General features: G+C 36.9%; 1 protein-coding gene across 3 annotated transcripts in view; it reads right to left on the bottom strand.

The window, feature by feature from the left end:
* The window catches only part of LOC127166734 (potassium voltage-gated channel subfamily KQT member 2), a 47343-nt gene that overhangs the window by 6194 nt on the left and 16925 nt on the right, over positions 1-24224 (bottom strand). The window contains exons 2-14 of one of the 3 annotated variants that reach the window (XM_051112250.1): positions 22776-22866; positions 22570-22696; positions 21124-21299; positions 16633-16758; positions 15813-15923; positions 14654-14749; positions 13900-13994; positions 12566-12634; positions 12355-12384; positions 10740-10966; positions 9451-9498; positions 7067-7084; positions 1246-1354 (exon numbers count right to left, since the gene is read on the bottom strand). In XM_051112250.1, the coding sequence (XP_050968207.1) occupies positions 1246-1354; positions 7067-7084; positions 9451-9498; positions 10740-10966; positions 12355-12384; positions 12566-12634; positions 13900-13994; positions 14654-14749; positions 15813-15923; positions 16633-16758; positions 21124-21299; positions 22570-22696; positions 22776-22866 (1323 nt within the window). The remainder of the gene's footprint in view (positions 1-1245; positions 1355-7066; positions 7085-9450; positions 9499-10739; positions 10967-12354; positions 12385-12565; positions 12635-13899; positions 13995-14653; positions 14750-15812; positions 15924-16632; positions 16759-21123; positions 21300-22569; positions 22697-22775; positions 22867-24224) is intronic. The other 2 variants (XM_051112248.1, XM_051112249.1) reach the window with 2 other exon arrangements.

Raw genomic sequence — 24224 nt, 5'->3', positions numbered from 1 at the left:
TAAAGCGTTAACTAAAATAAAAAAAGGAATTATAAAAAAATACATAAACACTAATTCAAAGTATTAATAAAGTAGTAACTATAATAGTAATGATTCTAAAATAACACTGATTTCTTGAACCAGTGATGCTGTAGTATAACTGAGATACAATTACAGTTTTCAATAATATTTTGAATTAGTCTTATTTTTATAGTTCCCATTTTTATTTTAATTCGAATTCAGTTTTAGATTTTTTGAAAAATATGTCTGCATAGTTTTCCCCCATTTTTATTTCAGTTTTAGTTTGTTGTTTAGCTCATCTGACTAAATGAAATAAAAATGAGAAATAAAAAGGTAATAAAATAAAATAAATGAAAATAAATAAAGTAAAATAAATTAAATAATAAAATAATATTGTTCATTATTTGATTTTATTTATTTTTTGTGGTTTGTCATTTTTTTAAAAATACATCTACATAGTCGCCCCCCCATTTTTATATCAGTTTTAGTTTGTTATTTTAGCTCATCTGACTAAATTAAATACAAGTGAGAAATAAAATTGTAAAAAAAAAGTTAAAAAATAAAATAAATGAAAATAAATAAGGTAAAACAAATTAAATAATATTTTTCATTATTTTATTTTATTTAAACAAAGAAAACGTTATTTTATAGAAGCAGCTGTAGACTTTTTGTGGTTTATCATTTTTTAAAAATATATCTACATGTTTTTTTCCCCTCATTTGTTTGGCTAGTTTGTTATTTTAGCACTTCAAACTAAATTAAATAAAAGTGAGAAATAAAATGGCAAAATAAAATAAATGAAACCAATAAGAAAAAAATATATGAAATAATAAAATAATATTTTTCATTATTTGATTTTATTTAAGTAACAAAAATGTTATTTTATGGTTTTAGTTCTAGTAATCAGAAATAACCCTGGTCCATTAGGATTTTTACTGTTAATCTTGAGGTAAAATATGACCTGAACATGTTTTTGTCAGATTTACTCTGTAACTCTCAGACTCAGGCTTGATACTGACCTTCAATATTGAAAATATCTCATACATAATAGTCGCTGGCATGATCTGAGCAATGAAAGTGTGAATGTAACAAAAGATTCGAAAGACTGAATGTAACACATTTTGTAACTTACATTCAGGAGAGACTGAGTTTATGCGGTAATATTGTGTGATGCAGACTGACTGCTGTAGTTTTATCAATAATATTACACGTCTGATGGAAGCTGCCTGTCTCATCTTTGCTTACCACACGGCCCTGATGGTAACTTTTAGTCCCGGCGTTAAATCCTGAGGGACAAACTCACAATGGCAGCTCTTATTGTCATCAACAATGTCTTCTCCAGGAAGGCTGGCTTCTAAAAAACACAACACGGACAGCAGGACTCTGGAGTTAGTGCACAAACCCCCTAAACCCTCCAAACACCTAAACTTAGCAGAGCCGCAGCCGTTGACTCGCTTAACTAGCTCAGTCCCGCGCCAGACTGGTCAGTGCAATGGTGTCTTTATAAAGGTACGAGACAGACATTGTGGGAGAAATTAAAGACAACCGTGGCCCAAAAAACACATTGAAGCCATACAGTGACCCCAAAACACATCTGGACACTTATTAAACAATTAAACTGGATGAACATCACTGCATCAGATGATCAAACATCAAATCAAGTGCTATTTAGTTTAAAGACATTAAAAAAGTTGGTGTAAAATGACTAAAAAAAATAAGGACACTGAAAAAAATCACTCAAATCACTAGCAAATTTCACTAATGCTAGTTGGTTTCAAAATAAATAAATAAATAAATAAGGACACAATAAAGCAAACAAAAACAATGATAATATTTTCTGATAAAACACACTCCAATATTAAAATTTCAATACGATTTTTCAACCTTTAATTTAAAGACTTCAAAAATAAAATATAAAGTTAAATAACAACATATTTAATCTTCTAATCTAATAAAACAATGTCATTATATTTTTCATTTTTCATTATATCAAACATATTTTTAAACAATGATGATGTTGGTTTTCAAACAAACTTTCATTTAATGACTTTAAAAATGGCAATAAAATATTCTAATATTCTAAATAAAATTTATTTATTAATATATATTAATAAATAATAAAATATGTCATATTTAAACATTTTAATTAAACACAATTGTATAACATCTTACATATTTACATCGTTTTTGCTGTTTTAATATCAAATTTAAATATGAAAGTTTATTTTATATTTTTTCATTTAGAATAGATTTTTTTACATGCCATAAAATAACAAAATCTTTTATATTTACATAGTTTAAATAATACAATAAAACATTTTTATTACAAATTGAGTGTACAAATCTTCAACATATTTTCAAATATTTTTAAAAATATTTATTTTAAAACATTTGTACAAATACTGTCACGTATCCTTATTGTCATCGTGTGTTTATGTTGTGATTTCACCATGTGCTCCCTGGACTCAGCCCTCTCGTCACCCTAGTCACGCCCTCCTTGTTTCTTCCTGAGTGTTTCATTGTCCTCACCTGTGTATGTTCTGATTAGTTTGTGTATTTAAGTTCCTCCTTGTGTTTAGTTCCCGTTCGGTCTTTATTGTTGCATATTGTTGATTAGTGTGTTTCTACGTGTGTGGATATCGCTCTGTGTTCCTGTCTGTTCCTCGTGAAAGTAATTAAAATTAGATTTGTTCCGTACGTTGTATCCTGTCTTCCATCCTGCAGCAACAACGTGACAGAAAGACCGACCCTATAAAGAGAAGATGAGTTGGGCTGAGGACGCTTTGTGGAGACTGCGGCAGGACGGTCGTGAGTTGGAACGGTATGTGGAGGAATTCATCGAGCTCTCCCACCAGGTAGGCTGGCACGAAACTTCTCTTGGCGCTGTGTTTGTTTTGGGGCTGGATGATGAGACAATACGCTGCGAGCTTCCCACTTGTAGTTTCCCCTTGATCGAGCTAATCAATCTGATTCTCTATTTAAACGGATCTGATTTTGAAGTAGAAGAAGTTCAGAGTCCGATTAGGTCTCATCCTCCAGTCTCCTCCCAGACACAGCGCAACGCGCCCGCCTGCCCTAAGCCGAGAACCTCCACATACCGTGTCAACGGCTCGAACCGTCAGCCCAGTCCCAAATCCCCAGTCATCCTCCAGAGCTCCACCGCTGTCCTCAGCCCGATGCGGCCGGCCTCATCCCCGCGCTCTAATCCGCCGGCCACCGCCCAGAGCCCTGTCCCTCAGGCCGCCCACGCCAGCGTCTGCTCGCAAGATGGCCGCCACGCCAGCGTCTGCTCGCAAGATGGCCGCCACGCCAGCGTCTGCTCGCAAGATGGCCGCCACGCCAGAGCCTGCACGCAAGAAGGCCGCCACGCCAGAGCCTACACGCAAGAAGGCCGCCACGCCAGCGTCTGCTAGCAAGATGGCCGCCACGCCAGAGCCTGTCGCAAGATGGCCGCCACGCCAGAGTTTGCACGTAAGATGGCAGCCGCCACGCCAGAGCCTGCTCGCAAGATGGCCGCCACGCCAGAGCCTGCTCGCAAGATGGCCGCCACGCCAGAGTTTGCACGTAAAATGGCAGCCGCCACGCCAGAGCCTGCTCGCAAGATGGCCGCCACGCCAGAGCCTGCTCGCAAGATGGCCGTCACGCCAGAGTTTGCACGTAAGATGGCAGCCGCCACGCCAGAGCATGCTCGCAAGATGGCCGCCACGCCAGAATCTGCACGTAAGATGGCCTCCGTTCCTGAGCCCCCGGCCAAGATGGCCTCCGTTCCTGAGCCCCAAGCCAAGATGGCCTCCGTTTCTGAGCCCCCGGCCAAGAGGGCCTCCATTCCTGAGCCCCCGCCAAGATGGCCTCCGTTCCTGAGCCCCAAGCCAAGATGGCCCCCAAGCCTAAGTCCCCAGTCATGATTGCTGAAATGAACATTATGGACAGGGCAATCCCACTGGAGTTCACTGCTCCTATTATCTCCCTAATTCTCCTAAGCCTCCGCTGGTTCCGTCCAGCCTCCTGAGCCTCCGCTGGTTCCGTCCAGCCTTCCCGAGCCTCCGCTGGTTCCGTCCAGCCTTCCCGAGCCTCCGCTGGTTCCGTCCAGCCTTCCCGAGCCTCCGCTGGTTCCGCCCAGCCTTCCCGAGCCTCCGCTGGTTCCGTCCAGCCTTCCCGAGCCTCCGCTGGTTCCGTCCAGCCTTCCTGAGCCTCCGCTGGTTCCGCCCAGCCTTCCTGAGCCTCCGCTGGTTCCGTCCAGCCTTCCTGAGCCTCCGCTGGTTCCGCCCAGCCTTCCTGAGCCTCCGCTGGTTCCGCCCAGCCTTCCTAACCCTCCGCTGGTTCCACCCAGCCTTCCTGAGTCAAGTCAAGTTGTAGCTGTGTTCCCGGGTCAAGTCAAGTTGCAGCTGCGTTTCCCGAGGCAAGTCAAGTTTCTGAGTCACGTCAAGTCGCAGCTGCAGCTACTGAGCCAAGTCAAGCCACGGCTGTGGTTCCTGAGTCAAGTCACGTCACGGCTGAGTCAAGTCACGTCACGGCTGAGTCAAGTCACGTCACGGCTGAGTCAAGTCACGTCACGGCTGAGTCAAGTCACGTCACGGCTACATCTCCTGAGTCAAATCAAGTTCCTGGTGCTTCTCATAAGCCGGAGCTCTGCCCAGCTCGCCCTCCAGAGCCGGAGCTCTGCCCAGCTCGCCCTCCAGAGCCGGAGCTCTGTTCAGCGCGCCCTCCTGAGCCGGCTCCTCCTTCAGCGCACCCTCCTGAGCCGGCTCCTCCTTCAGCGCGCCCTCCTGAGCCGGCTCCTCCTTCAGCGCGCCCTCCTGAGCCGGCTCCTCCTTCAGCGCGCCCTCCTGAGCCGGCTCCTCCTTCAGCGCGCCCTCCTGAGCCGGCACCTCATCCAGCGCTCCCTACGGCTGGCAGTACAGTAAATTCCCCCAAGAAAATTTTGGGGGGGGGCTACCCGCCATGGCCACCTGAACTGTCTGTCCGGCCATGGCCTCCTGAACTCCCTGATCCGCCATGGCCACCTGAACTGTTTACCCGGCCATGGCCTCCTGAACTCCCTGATCCACCATGGCCAACTGAACTGTTTACCCGGCCATGGCCTCCTGAGCCCCCAGATCCGCCATGGCCACCTGAACTGTTTACCCGGCCATGGCCTCCTGAGCCCCCAGATTCACCATGGCCTCCTGAACTCCCTAAACCACCATGGCCTCCTGAACTCCCTGATCCACCATGGCCTCCTGAACTCCCTGATCCGCCCTGGAGGTACGCCCCTAAGTACCCGGTGTCTGTCCAGCACGGACCTCCAGGGCGCCCACCCCCCCACCCCAGTGTATGTGTTACGGCGCGAGTCGCGCCTTGTGAGAGGGGGGGGTAATGTCACGTATCCTTATTGTCATCGTGTGTTTATGTTGTGATTTCACCATGTGCTCCCTGGACTCAGCCCTCTCGTCACCCTAGTCACGCCCTCCTTGTTTCTTCCTGAGTGTTTCATTGTCCTCACCTGTGTATGTTCTGATTAGTTTGTGTATTTAAGTTCCTCCTTGTGTTTAGTTCCCGTTCGGTCTTTATTGTTGCATATTGTTGATTAGTGTGTTTCTACGTGTGTGGATATCGCTCTGTGTTCCTGTCTGTTCCTCGTGAAAGTAATTAAAATTAGATTTGTTCCGTACGTTGTATCCTGTCTTCCATCCTGCAGCAACAACGTGACAAATACGAATTTATAAATTACGAATATCAAATTTTCTATTATAAAGAACATCCCATTTTGATCTAATAAAATATAAAACATTTGCATTAAATCTTAAACATATTTTCAAATTTATTTTTAAATGTAAAAAATATTATTGCAATTTCAGAATCACAAATATCACATATTCTTTGGGCTTTATGATTTGAAAACCACAACTTACAAATTTGTCATGTCTAAAAATTGTGTGGTATTTTTAAAAAAAAAATTAAAACATATTCTGTAAATAAAACAATGATTATTGAAGTAGTTTTTATGGTTTTAAAGTTTTTAGGTCCAAAGTATTTGTATTTGTTAAACGTTAGTGAAACATGTTCATCGTTAATGTAAATGAACTACAACTCCTTAATCGATCAAAAATTATATATATATATATATATATATATATATATATCCTTGATTTGATATTTAGTATCTAATGCAGTGACATTTAGAGATGTTTAAGTGTAACATTTACTTTTTTTTTTTTGAGGCTGCTGTAAAAGCAAACCGCAATGAACTTTGCCATACAACATACAATTAAACTAATCATTCTTTTAACAGACTGACATTATAAAAATACTGGCACATTTTTGTCAAAAGACATCATTGAATAAAGTGTTTGACTATGAGTGAGTTAATAAAGCACTGAGGCAACTGTCAAACATGTTAATGGGCATAATAAAACACTTTCATAATTGCATTGACTGTTCAAATCATTTTAGACCAGTGGTGATTGATTAAACTTGTATTTAAGCAGTGATGCCTCAGTGCTGGATTTGTCTTAAGTACCTTGATTCTTAAAGCAGCGGTTCTCAACTGGCTTAATGTTGAACGCCCAACACAATGCCAAACCTGTAAGCGGCATTTAATATAATACAGGTCATATTTTCTTTAATAGAGCAGAACTGTAACCCACTTTTGGGTCACGACTCTTACCGGTGGAGAACCACTGATTTAGAATCATTATCGATTAAATAACACTAACCAGCCCAGTTTTTTATATCCATGCAAAACGCTGATTGCATCTGTCATTTTGGGCCACAGTATCTTTCTCCACTGTTCCCATTAGTTAGCACAGCCCATCTGGCACAGGACAGGTGCGTACAAATATGTCTACCTGTGCTTATTATGCCAAATAAACCACAGAGCCTTAAAACAACCGAGTGAATAATGATGTCTGAAACCAATTTAATGAGGTTGACTAGTTGTTCCACAGCTCTGTGGTCTTCATTGCATTAAAGTTTCATCCTCAGGACTAACTAGTTCCCCTTACATGCAAGTAAAAGAGCAAGGTTTGCAGCCATCAACTAGCACTAGTTCTTGGTAAAAACGAGCTCCTGGGTGATCATCTCTTACTGATTAACCCTTCAATTGCTGCGATAGATTGGGAAGGAGAGATGGTAATAAAGTTACAAAAAACAACAAAACAGCTGCTTTAAAGCTAGAAATTAGTAACAATGGTCATACTAATGAAAAATAAAACACATTTTTTGAAACTAGTAAATTCTCTGAAGGTCAACCAGATTCTGAAGCCAAATATTGTTGTGAAGTTATCCAAAGCTTCAGTGCTTTAAATAAATGATTCACCTTGAGAGAAATGACACACTCTTTCTCGCATGAAGTGAAATACTCAGAGAGTGTCAGTTTTAAAATACAATGAAATGACATTCAAGTGAAGGTGCAAATTGAGTTCTGCACACTAACAAGACATCAGGTGGACATTTTTGCAGTCTCAAGGTTATCTCTGACTTTGTATTGCCTTTGCATATGCTAACCATCTGATATCTTGATAGCAATTTACAGATGACAGCAAGATATATTATGAACTTCACAGCATCATTACTAAAAGTACAGCATGACTAGTTGAAACTGCTAGATGTTTCTAAAAAACAAAATGAGAAAATAATTAATATACTCTTACATCATGAAAAGAACCTTTAAAAATACACAACATGAAATATAAAAGGTTTCGTTGCATCACAAAATATCTCATGCAGATCAGTGTAAAAAAAGTGCAATATGAAATGTAGTGTTTTTGCAACGTACCAGGACTTTGATTGGATTTAAATGTAATTTGACTTCAGTTTTGTTGTTTTAAATCTGTTACTGCAACTAAAATGGCAACATTGTAGTCAGAAACCAGTGTTTATATATACATATGCTTTAGGACGCTGCATCTATGTGACAGGCTATGGGACTTTAGTACCAGGATTATATTGATAACACTGACTATTTAGCAGCACCTCTTTTCCTTTTTTTTTAAAAAAACGATTCATATGTAAACAAAATGCAAAATTTAAAGAACTAATTAAAAAGATTTCATTTTAGAGCGTAATACACTTTGACAAAAAAAAAAGAAAAGAAAAAAAAAGCAATTCATCATGCTAAAGGCATCTTAAACATGCAAGCATTTTAACAGAAAAACACATCAGATTTTTAAATGATACTTTTTGTTGTTCAAAATCAACCTGAAAGCACATTAGGCAATCATCATTTAAAGCAGGTAAGACTTTACAGACCGGCATATTCTCAGACCGCTGTGATGTACTCAGTATAGAAGTGGCAATGATCTGGATCCAAACAAACCACATTTTAATCAGTTTTCGCAATCATACAGGTTGTGGTGATATGAAGCTTCCTAGTTGTAGCATCTCTTGGCATAATTTCATGAAATTTGGTGCATCTCTTCAGGGTGCCCTGATGTCTTTGTGTGCCAAAATTTGTTGAGTTTGCACTTTGTGTTCACAAGATACAGGATTATTAGTCAATATGGATTACACCTTAAAATCGTATTGAGTTATGCCTTTTGAATAATTAGGCTATTTAAATTTTTCTCTAAAAAAAATTAGTAAGAAAATTGAATGTCAATCAGAATGAAAGACAGGTTGTTCAGAAAATTCTGAATTGTGGAAATTTTTTTCAGTCGAAAATGTAACATGACCCCATACGGTTCTTGAGTTGGATAAATTTGCTTATTACAGCACCACCTAGTGGATGAGATACACTAAATTTGGTACACTGCTTCTTAAAGACACGTATGCACACGTCTAAATTTCAATATAATGAGACAATCACTTCTGACATAACTAGCTGATGAATTTTGGTTAACTGCTGGTGGCCATTTTACCAGATTTGTTCAAATGACAGCTGAATCCTTAAATTGAGATACATTTGACCCTCACAACTAATGAAAAGCTGTCCAGCAGCAATAGTGTTCATGATGTGAATACCATAAAACAGCACCACAGAGTATCTAAGGTTATCATTTGAGTCTCTCTTTAAATTCATCCCAGTGGTCTTGAGAGATATGCAGTCATTTAAGAGTAGAAAATCTTACATAGTGAAGCTTTAAATGGGTAAAATAAATAAATAAATAAACACATTTAACATGCTGTATCAAAGTGAGAGCTTTAGTCAAGAGACCCCTGAGCTTTACTTTGAATGAAACCCAGTTAACACATATAAGGAATAGTGAAATCACAGGTTAATATTCAGAGCAACAGCATGATTGTGTATTATACTGCTCAATGAATGGTAAAATAATTCAATAAATATTCAGGATGACAGAATGATTGTGTGTGATATTGCTCAGTTAAAGTAAAAATAATTCAATAAACCAAACTCAAAGCATATTTGCAGACTGGTAGTTGTGCTGTGACTGAAGCTGGTTAGTTTGACTGAATATGGTGCTTTGGTATTAAGAGGTTGAACGGGAGCCCGACCCATCTGGATTGCCTGACCTGGAGAGTTCCTGTGTCTCAAATCTTCCTCTTGCATCTCAATGAGCACTTTAGCATCAGCATCCAACATAGAAACGGAAAGGACAGCATCAGGATCCACATTCATCAGAAAAAACGAGGGGAAAATCATAAACACGCACATGGATTACAAAAGGTCAAACTTTCCACAAGCTGCCACCCAAATGATTCTGTCAAAGAGTTTTATTATGTTTCAGAGCTGCTGACTGCCTTGAGATTTAGTCATCTGAAACGGTACAATCTTAAATGAAATGTCAAGGATTCTAAAAACCACTTACTTGAAAATAAGCAGTGAATTTGCACTTTGTGGAAAGTGTAACCAAAGCACAGACTTCTTCATAAATGATATTTCAATATTCCAACACGCACTTTAACGATTCAAATGCCAAAAGTTATGATTGGTATGTAAAATAATATATATTTATGCCATAATATATGCCATGAAATCATATACTTTATTTATACCAATCATAAAACTAGCTTAAATAGCTCGTAAATAGATAAAATATTTAAATAAATTATTGCGCATTTAGCTAACAAAATATTTAGCGCATAACCTTCAACTCAAGAGCTGTTTTAGAGTTTCTCTACAAAAACACTGGCAGCAAAAGCAACACGTGACTCGACTCTACTAAGATAAAACTGATACGCACAAATAACGCAGACAGAAAGAATTACTCCAATCACGACACAACACTGCAAAAATCACATGCAATGGCACAACAGAAAGACAGAATAAGAATCCTGATGTGTGGAACTCGATTCTGAATCTGGATGATATGAAATTAGTCTAATTTCTGTCTTCACATCTTCTCAACTGCAGATAAAGCTAAAAATCTCAATGTAACTTATTGAAGTGAACGTGGACATGTCTAACCAGATTAAAACAAATGTCAAACACAAGACCGGTGTATAATTCCTCAACCAGGTACTACTGTAGTTGTATCTACTACGACTTCAAGTATACAAACTATAACTATGGTCTTGCGCTTCATGATTGTCACTTGTTGCATTTGAATCTACAACTTTTGAGTAACATTCTGTAACAAATGAAACATTCTAAAACTATTAATCTGTAGCATTCTGTGTTTGCAACATTCTGTAACAACTGTAACAAATGTGACATTCTACAACCACTATTCTGCAACATTCTGTGTATGTAACATTTTGTAACAGTTGTAACATTCTACAACTACCAAACCACGACCAAAGCGGACAGATACAGAAGGCAACACCGGATAAGCGCACAGGAACAGATTTCCTTCCCTCACCTTCTGAGTTCTGGCGGGACGCGGCGCCTTTAAAGCGGAAGGCCTGTCTGGCCCGACTGCGGTCGCCGAAGCTGAGGCTTTTGGGTACTTTGGAGGGACTGTCTTCGATGCTGTTGTCGGCGCTGGGAGAGCGTCGCAGGGGCTGCTGGCCCTGAGGAGAGTTCTTCCCTTTGTTTGCGGAGTTTCTCGGGCTGGAGAACACACGCTCTTTCAGGCTCACTTTTTGACTGTAAAGGGTGTAAGAATGTAGAAATTAGAGACCGAGGGTTCGCAGATGGTTCAGATATGATGTTAGGAAAATGTCAAACACATCTGATCTGATCTGAAATCAGTTTTTTTTTACACATTCTGACCAGTTGACACATTTCAAGGATGCTGATTAATTTATTATGATTGCAGGACTATTAAAGCAATTTCATGTTTATTTCATAAAATCCTGAATATATCTGAAAAATTACTTAAAACATGCATGAATTACTAATTGTGCATTGCATCACCACCTTAAGTGTGGATTAAAGTTTCAATAATTCAAGAGCCTGTTGTTAATTTTGCTTCCACACAATTATTTATTATATTTGCACTCAATATAATATTTAAGCCTAAACTTGAGATGTATGCATTTTAATTGCATAGAACTGCAAAGAAAATTTGCATGCATTTGGATGACACAGTTTTATCATTAACTATTATGTGAGGCATATTTGTCAGTCAAACGTCAATGAAAAATTTCTAATTTCTGTACTAAAAAAATCATGGCATAGTTTATAACTACTTGATTTAATCTAAATAAACATATTTTTAAAATACAACCTAGTGATAATAAATGTATAAATGTGTTTATTGTGTATTTAAAAAATATTCATTTTATTAATACTGCAGCAGAAATATGACCTGTTTCATTTATTTATGACGGACAAATATGCATCACATGAAGTTTATTAGTTTATGTAAACTGTGTAATTCAATGCATAAAACTTATATTTAGGCCTTACATTTTTATCAAGTGTTTGATAATTTAATGGAAAGTTGCAATGTTTACTGTGCATGTTTATGCATTTGCAGTAGCTGTATTTAGTTCATTCCCAAAAATTATGACAACAGAAAATGACCTAATTCATTAGAACAAGAACAATCAACAGTAAAACAAATCATATTCATACCCTATCATACTCATATTCACATATTATATCCAACGTTATATTCCTATCTGAACGAACTGGTAATTTGCATTACATAATGTTTGTTAATGAAAGTTACAGTGTTTCCTGTCGAGATTCACTCTCTTCACAACATGTGTTTCAGTGTTTTGTTGTAACGTGGGCGGACGTATTCATGTGCATTTGACTTATTAAACGCCACGCATCTGTCTGCACACAAACAAGGTCAAACTAATACACCCATACACGTGCACATGTAAATAACGTGTCCATTGATGTGAACATGCATGGACTGGCAAAATGTTTGCACACAACCAATGTCCGTGAAACACATCCTGCACTAACACAGAAACGGACATGATGCATGCAAAAGAAAGCATCACAACTCACATTTAACATCTGTTGTGTTTGAGAAATATTAGATCATTTATTCGCACGCCACACATGATTATACTAACCTTGGAGAGGGTTCTGGTTGGGCTTCTTTCCTGTGTAAGATAATAAAATCATACTTTTGAATGCAATGATATAAAATCTTTTCACAAACTAAACACCACCTAATGAATATTCAAATGTATTAATTTAGCTTGAAATTACACTATGCAATTCAGCAACACATAAACTATTCATCTGAGAGCATTAAAAATAAAAGTCGCCAGTTTACATCACCTAAAGGAGAGGCCGGATTTGCTCTTGAGGTTTCTTAGCAGATCGAGCTGGTTCAGAGGAGGGATGAGTCTGGAAAAACACACAGAATATGTTGGCACACGGCTGATGTGTGAAGAAGAAATGCTGTGCAATGCTTATGTAAATCTGGAAGCTTCTTAGGACAGAAAAATCGACAAAAAACTAACAAGGTACTATTAATAAATTCACTGCTGACTGAGAGGAACACAGAGAGAATATACAGGAAAAAGACAGGCATTTGAATATATATGTATTTATTTATACATACTGTATTTATTAGACACACAGCTACTTTTACACTTCTATCTCCTGAACAATATACCTTTATAAACAGAAAGAAAAGGGATTTGCTGAAATCACTAACAAATATCACTGTTTGTTCTAACATGAAATATAAGCACTAATAATAGTAATGACTGACTTCAAATATATTTGCTTATTTGCATATAATAAGAGAGATTTTTGTGTTTTGGAAGAAGATTTTTTTACTCTGAATTTGTGGCTGAATCAATTTAGTCAAAAATACAATAAAAACAGCAAAATTGTGAAATATTATTACAATTTAAAACAGCTGTTTTGTAGGTGAATATCTGTTAAAATGTAATTTTTTTCTGTGATCAAAACTGAATTTTCAGCATCATTACTCCAGTCTTCAGTGCCACATGATTCTTCAGAAATCATTCTAATATGCTGATTTGCTGCTCAACAAACGTTTCTGATTATTTAGCAATATTTTGTGGAAACTGTGATACATTTTATTTATATTCAGGATTCACAGATGAATAGAAAGTTCAAAAGAACAGCATTTATTTAAAATAGAAATCTTATCTATAAATATCTTTACTCTTATTTTCGAACAATTGAATGCATTCTTGATGAATAAGTGTATAATTTATTTCAAATGAATCAAACTGCATTTAAAATGCATTCACTGCAAACAGATGCTTCACGTTCATCAATAACAGTATTTTGCTGTATTGCACAAAGCACATCATAAATATGTGATTCTAAATCTTTTATGTCCAATATTCTCTCTCTGATGCAACATATCACATGTGACATGCAACATCACATGAGTCGCCTGCTGATTCGACATTTGAAATCAAAGCGTGATGCATGAATAAAACATGCCATGTATGCAGGAGTGTGTGGACAGCACTGTTAACCTTCACGATCTGCACAAAAACAGCCTCAAAGGTCATTGAGCAGATCGATGCAGAGACGTCTGAGGAGATCTCATCTGACACCCAGAGGAATGCTGGGATGGAGAGAGAGAGGTGGATGGGGGATGGAAATAAGTGCAGAGGTACACATACCTGTACATGGGCACCGACACGGTCCTCTCGTAATAGTCCCACGTCGAATGGAGATCCGTGCGATTCAGGTTTGTGGCGTAAAACCTCCAGGCAGCCTGAGAGATGACATTAAACACAGTCATATTAAAATATAACAGGAAAACCTTGCCTAAAAATGAAAATTCTTACATGTTTGAAACAAAATAATGTGTACAGGTGAGCTGTAACTTTAATAACACAGACTGATAGTTTGGTCTGTTTAGGTTTGTTCAGATCACTTAAAATATTAAACAAAAAAGATAAACCAGATCAGACAGATTTTTTTGTTTTTGAAAGAATATTTTAGGTTTGCTTACCAAGGCTGCATTTATTTGCTCAAAAATACAGTAAAAACAGTAAAATTGTGAAACATTATTACAATCTAAAACAGCTGGTTTCTATGTAAATACTTGTAAAAGTGTAATTTATTTAAGTGATCAAAGCTGAATTTTCAGCAGCATTACTCCAGTCTTCAGTGTCACATGATCCTTCAGAAATCATTCTAATATGTTGATTTGCTGCTCAACAAACGTTTCTGATTATTATCAATGTTAAAAAAACAGTTGTGTTGCCCAATATTTTTGTGGAAACCATCATACATTTTTCTCATGATTCCTTGAGACTATAAGACCGTTTCTGAGCTCTAAGTTTCTCACTTATTCAGTGTTATTTTGGCAGCTAACTGGAGCCGATGACACTGAAGGTATCTGGGACGTTGAGATGAGATGTATTATACCTGAATTAGGCCGGCAGCTGGATTTCGGCGCTTCTCGAAATGTTTCTGCCGATGCTGTTCCTGAACTTTCAAGGCAAACCCAGAACCCAAAATTCCCTGCGGAGCGTGAAAAGAAACTTTGTTAATGATGATTGGACCTAGTTCTTCCAGAAACTGAGCTGTCGTCTATTATACTGCGCTATAATGGAGTGTCATGGCATTAAAGGGGTCATATCTACTGATAAAGTGCCCTTTTGTTCGCTTTTCCGCCCCCTGAGCACTAGTTATAATATTTATCAAGGGTTTTGCGACAAAAACAGTCTAATCATGCACCTTCTCTCTGAATATTTGTTGTTTGGGTGTGAAAGTCTTCACTATTTTTTTTTTCTCAGAACTGAGAGAAAAATGTCTGAATGTTGGGATAAAAATGTGCAATTACCTATTTATAATTTATTTTTTTATTTTATGAATAAATAAATAAAATGAAATATATATTCCTTATTTCATGTGTATTTTATTTAGAATTGAAGAGTTCAGATGCAAAACCCTCTAAGTACGTCTGACGTTTTTCTTTATTAAATTAGCATTTCTTTCTGGCTACTTTGTATAGATTTCTATGTAAGTACTGGTACTTCTGAATGGGTTGAGGCTGGGATTTAGCGCATTTGAAGTGAAAGCAATAGATGGACATATACTATGTGTGGAGAGCATTTTGACCAAGTATTTATTTTTGCAATCACCATTTCTTTTATTTACTATTTTATTTTATTTTTTTTTTTTTTTTATTTTATTTTGTGAGAATTGTTGTATTCTGTTGCAGAAACAGGCTTTCATAAATCATTGATGTAACAAAAAATCTGCAAATATTACAATGCTTTTTGACCTTGGTTACAAATATTTACAAAAAAGACATTATGCATTATAATTATGAAGACCTTTATAATGCATTATGCAAATTTTAAACTATGCTTCCAATAAATCCGAAATGATGAATCATAATTCACAGATGTGTTTACATTAAAGCAGAAGTGCTCGGAAGAAAAATGCATTAAGCAGCTAGTGGGGTTTATATATTCATAATAAACTGCGCTGATCTAATTCAACCGTCTGCTCTCTCCACCCCATTAAAAGCCTGTTTGACTTCATCTGTTCATTTCCTCTCGAATCTCAGGAGACTCACAGCAGGCAGCGCGAAGAAAGACACGCCGATCAGGGTGAAGGTCGCGGCGAGGAGACGTCCGTTCCAGGTTATGGGATATTTATCGCCGTAGCCGATGGTGGTCAGAGTGATCTGCGGGAAATTGCGGGAAACCACCGTCAGATTTCATTTTGCCATATACACACAACATGCATACAAATTAATAAAAATATACAAATAAAAATTAATAACAAATAATACAAATCCTTTTATAAAAAGGTTACTATTATAGCCAATGATTTAAACAGAACTGCTCACATCAGAAAACCAAATATCAAGATCTGTCAATAAATTATGCAAGAGCACGAACTCCATCCACACACGATTCCTCTGTGATCTTTCTGAAATATCATCTCATCAAACTCAACGAGCGATAAACATCACTGCATAATTAATAATCCTCACAGACGCGCTCGTCTTCTAGTCCTGTGTGCAAACTTCAGCTGTGGCTCTATCTGATGTCCTTGAGTTTATTTCCAGAGGAATCACGCCGGCGCTTTACTGGAGTCCCGAGAGGAACCGCTGACTCTGATCGAGAATCTACCCTGAGTGCTGATTAACGCTATAATAATGCTGAAAATATGAAACCCAGCAATGCAGAGGCGCTTCTACGCCAGAACATATAAGAGTCCCGAGTGCAAGAAAACAAATGGAGTTTATTAGACCATAAATGTGGTTCAATGAAGTAGCGAGTGAAACACATCTTTGAATGCAATCTACTCGTGAAGTCATATCGATCTCAGACTGCATTATGAGACACTGTAGACACGCCACATTACGTTTGTTAGTGCGAACGGCTTACCAGACCCCACCAGAGCGCATCGGCGTAGGTCTCAAACATCTCGTTATCCTCCTTCTCAGCGAGATACACCAGGAACGAGGCCAGGATCAGACACAGGAATCCAATGTACCAGGCGGTGATCAGTTCCTGTTAAATAAACAATCAATAAATATCAATATCAAGTCTCCTTCTCTGATGTTTGTTGCATGATGCATGTCAATAACCCATGAACGATGATGATGCACTAAAGTGGCAATGCAGTGTAGCTGCATAACATTATAAATGTATATATATATATACACAGCCACTCAAAAGTTTGGGATCAGTAAGACTTGATGTTTTTTAAAGAAGTCTCATCAAGGCTGCATTTATTTTTTCAAAAATACAGAAAAAAACAGTAATATTGCAAAATGTTATTACAATATAAAATAATTATTTTTCTTTTAATATACTTTAAAATATAATTTATTCCTGTGATGCAATGCTGAATTTTTATCAGATGTTACTCCTTTATGCTTTCGGCTTTTATGTTTATTTCATTTTTTTAAATTTTATTTACTGTTAGTATTTTTAGTGCTTCAGCTTAAACGAAAATGAGAAACGTTGCTTCGACAGATAACCGAAATAAGTTTAGGTTTTTTGTTAACATTTTTTTCTTTCAGCTTTATTTCAATTAACAAAAATGTTTTAGTTACACATCACAGTTACTAATGTTAACAACAATAACTGTGATTTGAACACCTGCTATCGTAATCTCAGTCACTGCAAAGCCCAACACTAGAAAACTCCTGAAACAAACCAAAGAAAAACAACTTCAAGGTTTTTGCTCTGTCAGCATGTGCGTTTCTTTGCTCCTGTAAATGCACCTTCCTGTGGATGCTAAGAAATGGGACACCACTCAAACACAGACACTGGAACGTTACGCCACTGCGACTCATTTTAGACTGAAAAATGCACCGTCAGTGCATCGCCCACTTTCTTGCCCTTGAGAGAGACGTCGCCTGGGGCTGAACTCACCAAGGCACCTGAATGAATGAATGACAAGATGCTTTAATCAGACTCTTGACTGCAGTCTGATCCACTCTGCTGATTAATCTGGCCAAGAACTGACCATCTAGAAGGGAAGGAGTGTGGTTCAATTTTTTTAAAAGCATGATCCTTCAGAAATCATTCTAATATACTGATTTGATGCTCAAGAAACATTTCTGATTATTAACTTTATTATTAACTAATGTTGAAAACAGTTGTGCTGCCCAATATGTTTGTGGAAACCATGATGCATTTTGTTTTTCTGTATTCAGGGATGAAGTTCAAAAGAACTGCATTTATTTGAAATAGAAATCTTTTGTAACATTTTAAATGTCTTTACCTCACTGACCCTAAACTTCATTTTGTTATGAATGTAACGGAAGTGTATTTATTTGGGAATTTCGTTTCATTTTTCTCACAACAGAACATAAATAACCTGTTTTCCTTTTTCATTTAATATACTTGGCATGAATTATTAATCAGACTAATGCTGCTGTTTCACAGACGGCTATCCTTTCCTCACATCATCCTGCTAGCATGCAACTCCTTTATAAACTCATTTATATTTCAGCATGTTTACTGTGAACATACAATTTCTATATTCTGGTGTTTTCATCACCAGGACAACAGACGATGTTCCCCGTATGTTTTCACAGAGCACAAAACTGCTGAGGAATCGCGCAAGATGGGGCTGCACCGCAAAATGAGCCGAGCTAAAAATAGATTCCCTCTGCAACTACCACCGAGTAACATCAGAGCATGAGATACAAGCAAACTATTTCTAGAAATGTCTGTTTTATGTACATTAAATGCAGTTTGAGTTGCAATAATGTTCCCAAATGCACTGAGCTCTATGAAGAAAAGCGTCACTCTCATCATTGTCCAAGCTAACAGGGAATGTTCTCAAAACGTTCTGGCAAGGTTCTCAAAGCAAATGTTTTTACAATAACTTTAACAGAATATTTGTTCAAAGTTATCTGTTACCAGCTGCTTAACATGCTTCAACTCTTACAAGCAAATCAGTTTTTTCAGTAACTTAATCAACATTAAGTTGATTAATTATGTAAAAGTCAGTTACATAAAAACATAGATTTGGTCTAATTTGACACACTGAATGACATATTGAATGACATATTGACTACGTTTATGCAGCCGGCCACCCTGGTCTTTAATAATGTTCTCAAAACGTTAACACAAAGACATTTTAATTGCATTTTTGAAACGTCACAACTTGTTATTTGTTTCAGAACATTCAGAGAACATTCAAATGCAAAATTCCCTTTCAAAAGTAACACTTCCATTCAAAAGTAACACTCAGAAGTAACATTCCCACTCAAAAGCAACATTCAAACGTAACACTTCCATTCAAGAGTAACATTCCCATTCAGAAGTAACACTCAAATGTAACATCCCCACTCAAAAGCAACATTCAAAAGTAACACTTCCATTTAGAAGTAACACTCAACTGTGACATTCCCATTCAAAAGCAACATTCAAAAGTAACACTTGCATTCAAAAGTAACATTCCCATTCAGACGTAACACTCAAATGTAACCCACTCAAAAGCAACATTCAAAAGTAACACTTTTGAATGTAACACTTTGTAACACTTTGAGTGTTACTTCCATTCAGAAGTAACACTCAAATTTGACATTCCCATTCAAAAGTAACACTTGCATTCAAAAGTAACATTCCCATTCAGAAGTTAACACTCAAATGTAACATTCCCACTCAAAAGCAACATTCAAAAGTAACATTCCCATTCAGAAATAACACTCAAATGTAACATTCCCAAAAGTAACACTTTTGAATGTAACACTTCGTAACACTTTGAGTATTACTTCCATTCAGCAGTAACACTCAAATGTGACATTCCCATTCAAAAGCAACATTCAAAAGTACCACTTCAATTCAAAAGTAACATTCCCATTCAGAAGTAACTCTCAAATGTAACACTCCCATTCAAAAGCAACATTCCCACTCAAAAGCAATATTCAAAAGTAACACTTCCATTCAAAAGTAACATTCCCACTCAGAAGTAACACTCAAAAGTAACACTTCCATTCAAAAGTAACACTTCCATTCAAAAGTAACACTTCCATTCAGAAGTAACACTCAAATGTAACATTCCCACTCAATAGCAACATTCAAAAGTAACACTTTTGAATGTAACACTATGTAACACTTTGAGTGTTACTTCCATTCAGAAGCAACACTCAAATGTGACATTCCCATTCAAAAGCAACAAAAGTAACATTCCCATTCAGAAATAACTCTCAAATGTAACACTCCCATTCAAAAGCAACATTCCCACTCAAAAGCAATATTCCAAAGTAGCACTTCCATTCAAAATAACATTCGTATTATTAAAACACTATTAAAAGGTTCTTAGAACATATTTTTGTTAAAAAAATTTTAACTTTGAACCATGTTTAGTAACTGCCAATAATTACAACGCAATTTGCATTAAATGTAAAATTTGTCTTGTTCCTGTCAGTTCACGATCTGTAACCATATGCCCTGCATTTACAGTATGTGTTTATGTCTTGCCAAGTCTTATCGATCGCAACCCACCGGCTGACACTTCATCAGGATGTCTCATTAAAGCATCACACCCACTTTGGCCTTTTCCTCCTATTCTCAAAACAGCCACACCGAGCCAAAAAGACGCTACCAGATCTGTTCCACAAGAGCGTCTGACTTCTCAAACTACGTTTTAACAACAAGCAGGAAATGACACATGACAAATGACACATGACAGAACGACTCCTGTAGATTCAATTTTCAACATCTGCACAGCAAAAAGCTTTATGGAGCAGCAGCCAGAACAACAATAAACCTCTCAAAATCATATTTGGTCTATGTGTAATATTTCTTTAGGGCAACTGAAATGGGACTTTGCAGTTTGGAAATTGAGTTTGTACACTGTTGATTCATTCTTCAGCTGTGCTGTTTGAGGGCATCAAAAAAAATTACAATATATTTTAAAATAACATGAAATGATATTTGCAACTGAAAAATATCCAGAATCCATCATATTTTTGCATGACACAGAATATTAAAGCTGAACTAGAAAGTGATAGTTTGTTACTTTGAATTGAACCTGTCTACTTTGGAACAACATTGATGTGTCATTTACAATAAAACCATGAACATGAATTAATGTTGATTTCATGCTGACTTTAACACCTGCATAGACATGCATTTATATGACCTGACACTAACTGCATTTACTTCTAATGATTTGTGCAAAAGAAGACCAGATTGTGTTGATTTGATGAGCGCAACAAATTGCTTTATCTATTTTTATAGACCTTTATTGCCTTATATATCTCTTCTGAAAGCCCCACGGTGAAGATCTCAAACAAGAAGCATCGCAACAAGAAAAATGACTGCCAGAATGCGAGATGAGATTTGTAGAAGCACAGTGGAAGTGTTTCTGGTTACTGAACAGTTTCAGGAGCGTTTATTGTCTGCGGTTACCTTGCTGTGAGCGTAGACCACAGATCCCAAGAGCTTCCAGGTTCCCCCGCGCCGATCCATGCGGATCATCCGGAGAATCTGGAGGAACCGGAGACTCCTGATGGCAGAGGTGGCGAACACATTCCCCTGCGTTCCGGCAGCCAAAACCGAAATCGAGGCGATCAGCACCATTATGTCTGAGGAATACAACAGCATGATTGTATTTTAACCTGACAGAAAATATGCAAATTTACATGCATTTGGCAAGTGGCTTGGTGCATACAGGCATGCATTTTAACTCTATATAATACTTTTTAAAATACTGTTTAAATGTTTTTGAAAGAAGTCTCTTTTGCTCAACAAGGCATTTGATAAAAATACAGTAAAATTGGGAAATATTATTATAATTTAAAATATCTGTTTTCTACATGAATGTATGTTAAAATGTAATTTATTCCTGTGATCAAAGCTGAATTTTCAGCATTACTGCTCCAGTCTTCAGTCTCACATGATCCTTCAGAAACATTCTAATATGCTGATTTGCTACTCAAGAAACATTTCTGATTATTAGCAATGTTGAAAACAGCTGTGCTGCCCAATATTTTTGTGGAAACCATGATACATTGTATTTTTTTAAGGATTCACAGCTGAATATAAAGTTCAAAAGAACAGCAATTATATGAAACAGAAATATTTAGCAACAATGTAACAGTTTAATGCATCCTTGGTGAATAAAAAGGATGCATTAAAAAAAACATTTGAACAATAGTGTATATGTTCACTAAGAATCAAACCTTGGTGTTGCTAGCATAATAAATTATTTTTACTGAGGGTATAAATTTTATATGTTATTGCTTATACTAAAACATAATTTAGACATTTTGTTTTTTCCCCTTTCAATTACAGTAAATACAAGCTGCGCTTACATGACTAGAAAGCGTTTAGATTTACGGTGTAGGATTTACTGTTTTCACTCAGAAGCTGATAATAAATTTCACAAATTATTACAAAGAAACAGCAAGGGCATGACTTTTTAAAGTTGAAAGACTAAAAGAGCATTTTCTTGTAAAACACTCCAGTAATTTTCATTTACAACTTTGAAAAATCATTTTGCTATGTAGCTTGGCAGGCTTTTAGAAATGGCAGCGGCTATTTGCAATTAGATGCTATTTACACTAAGTAAAAATAGCTTTAGAATTATAATTACACTATGTTAAAATAGCAAGATTTTCTGCTATTTATAATACTTATTGCAAATAGACACAATTATCTGCACCTCGATCACGTCATAAAGAGTAGAACACACGCTTTATCTGCACCACTGAAGCTGACAACTGATAGCTGTCTTTTGTAGTGTTGACTAGCCCAATCACACACTGGTGGGCGGAGTTAGTGTAAATAGCCTCTGCCAACAAGACGGGCTATTTGCACTTAATGTAAATACACACTCAGTTTAGAAATCCTCACCGATGACACAAAAAGGTTTCCGGGCGAATTTGAGTCTCCCCCTCCATCCTCTGTATCGACAACAACATCCTGCAGACCAGATCCTCACGATGTACTCCACTCCGAAAACCACAATGGTTACAATTTCCTACAAACACACAGACAGACGTCAAGTTAGCATGTGATCAATGCACACGTTAAACCGATACCTCTGTGACATTATATACCAGGATGTAGAGGGCGTCTTCTGAGCTCTTCTCATATTCTTTGATGGTGGAGAACACGGACAGAACCAGACAGGAGAAAACCAGCAGAAAACTGAAACGACAAGAGAAAAAACAGTTTATCTGCTTTATCTAAAGCTGCTCATGTTGCAACAGATCTTCAAGAAGAATTGTCCAGCAAATAGAGACACAAAGCAAGTGTTTATTCGTAATCTGTCCTTCAAATGCCACACTAAAGTGTGTAATTGCATTGCTGACACAGTTTTTCTCACCATTTCTCTGTCAGCGTGAGTTCTGCTGCGGTTCCTCAACAAATTCAATAAGAATCCTGCAGGAAGTGCTGAGCTGGCCGCTAACGGCGCTCAGCCACAGACATATGAATAATAGCGGGATATCAGGGTAGAGCGAACACACGCTAACCATCCGTGTGACCACATTACACAAACTATTTACTGACACAAACATTGTAATTTTCATAAACACCCACCCTGGGCAGTAAATTCAGCAGAGTGATGTGTTTTTATATTATCATCTAATGCAGTGTCAAAAATGCAGATAGCTAAGCTATCAACAACTCTACAGAAAAATCACAGCTAATCTAAACTGACAACTAACCTTTAGAGAAGGGTACATGACAAAATTAGACTGGATCATTTACATAATAAATACAAAATGTTAGTACTGTTAGAGCTAATGCAATTCATTAGAAAGCACAAAACATTTAATAGTGCAAAATATAAATGCTGTTTGTACAGGCGATTAACGAGAGAAAATAAGTGGTTATTTATTTAAAATTAGTTTTTACAAGAATGATTATAATAAATGTACAATAAAAATATAATTTAAATATATTCAGTACATTATAAAATATAAATGTTACATAAATAATCCAAATATAATTAATAAAAGATATAATTATATATGTGTACTGTAATGTAATAATATAATGATTATATACACATGCACATATTTATGTGTATATACATATTTATTTTACAATATTATATTGCTATTTATTGTATAAATTAATTTATGTATTTTGATTTCATGTTTTTAATTACATTTAAATTTATTTACATTCATGTATTTATTTAATACTATTTTTGCAAAGCAATAACAGTGGATATTTTGGCACATGAATATGTAAAAATAAGTAAATATACACACATATGTATTCATTATATATAATATAAATAAAAAAAGGAAAAATGAATATTGTAGTAAAATGCTTAATATTATTTCCATGTATTATTTTCATGCATTATACATATTTTGAAATTCTTTGGTCACAAACTGTTCTTCAAGTGAAGAAGAAAGTGAGTAGAAATCTCATTTTCTCTGCAAGGTCATGTTAGAGGTTCATGGAAAGGTACAAACTAATACTCTCTCAGATTTAGTAAGCGTGATTGATAGCAATGACACTGTGCTGATTAATGTCACTTCTGCGTCTTG

The sequence above is a fragment of the Labeo rohita genome, chromosome 6, assembly GCF_022985175.1.
Source record: "Labeo rohita strain BAU-BD-2019 chromosome 6, IGBB_LRoh.1.0, whole genome shotgun sequence".
NCBI lineage: Eukaryota > Metazoa > Chordata > Actinopteri > Cypriniformes > Cyprinidae > Labeo > Labeo rohita.
Note: the sequence above shows the minus strand (reverse complement) of the source record. Positions and strands in the feature narration are given on the sequence as shown.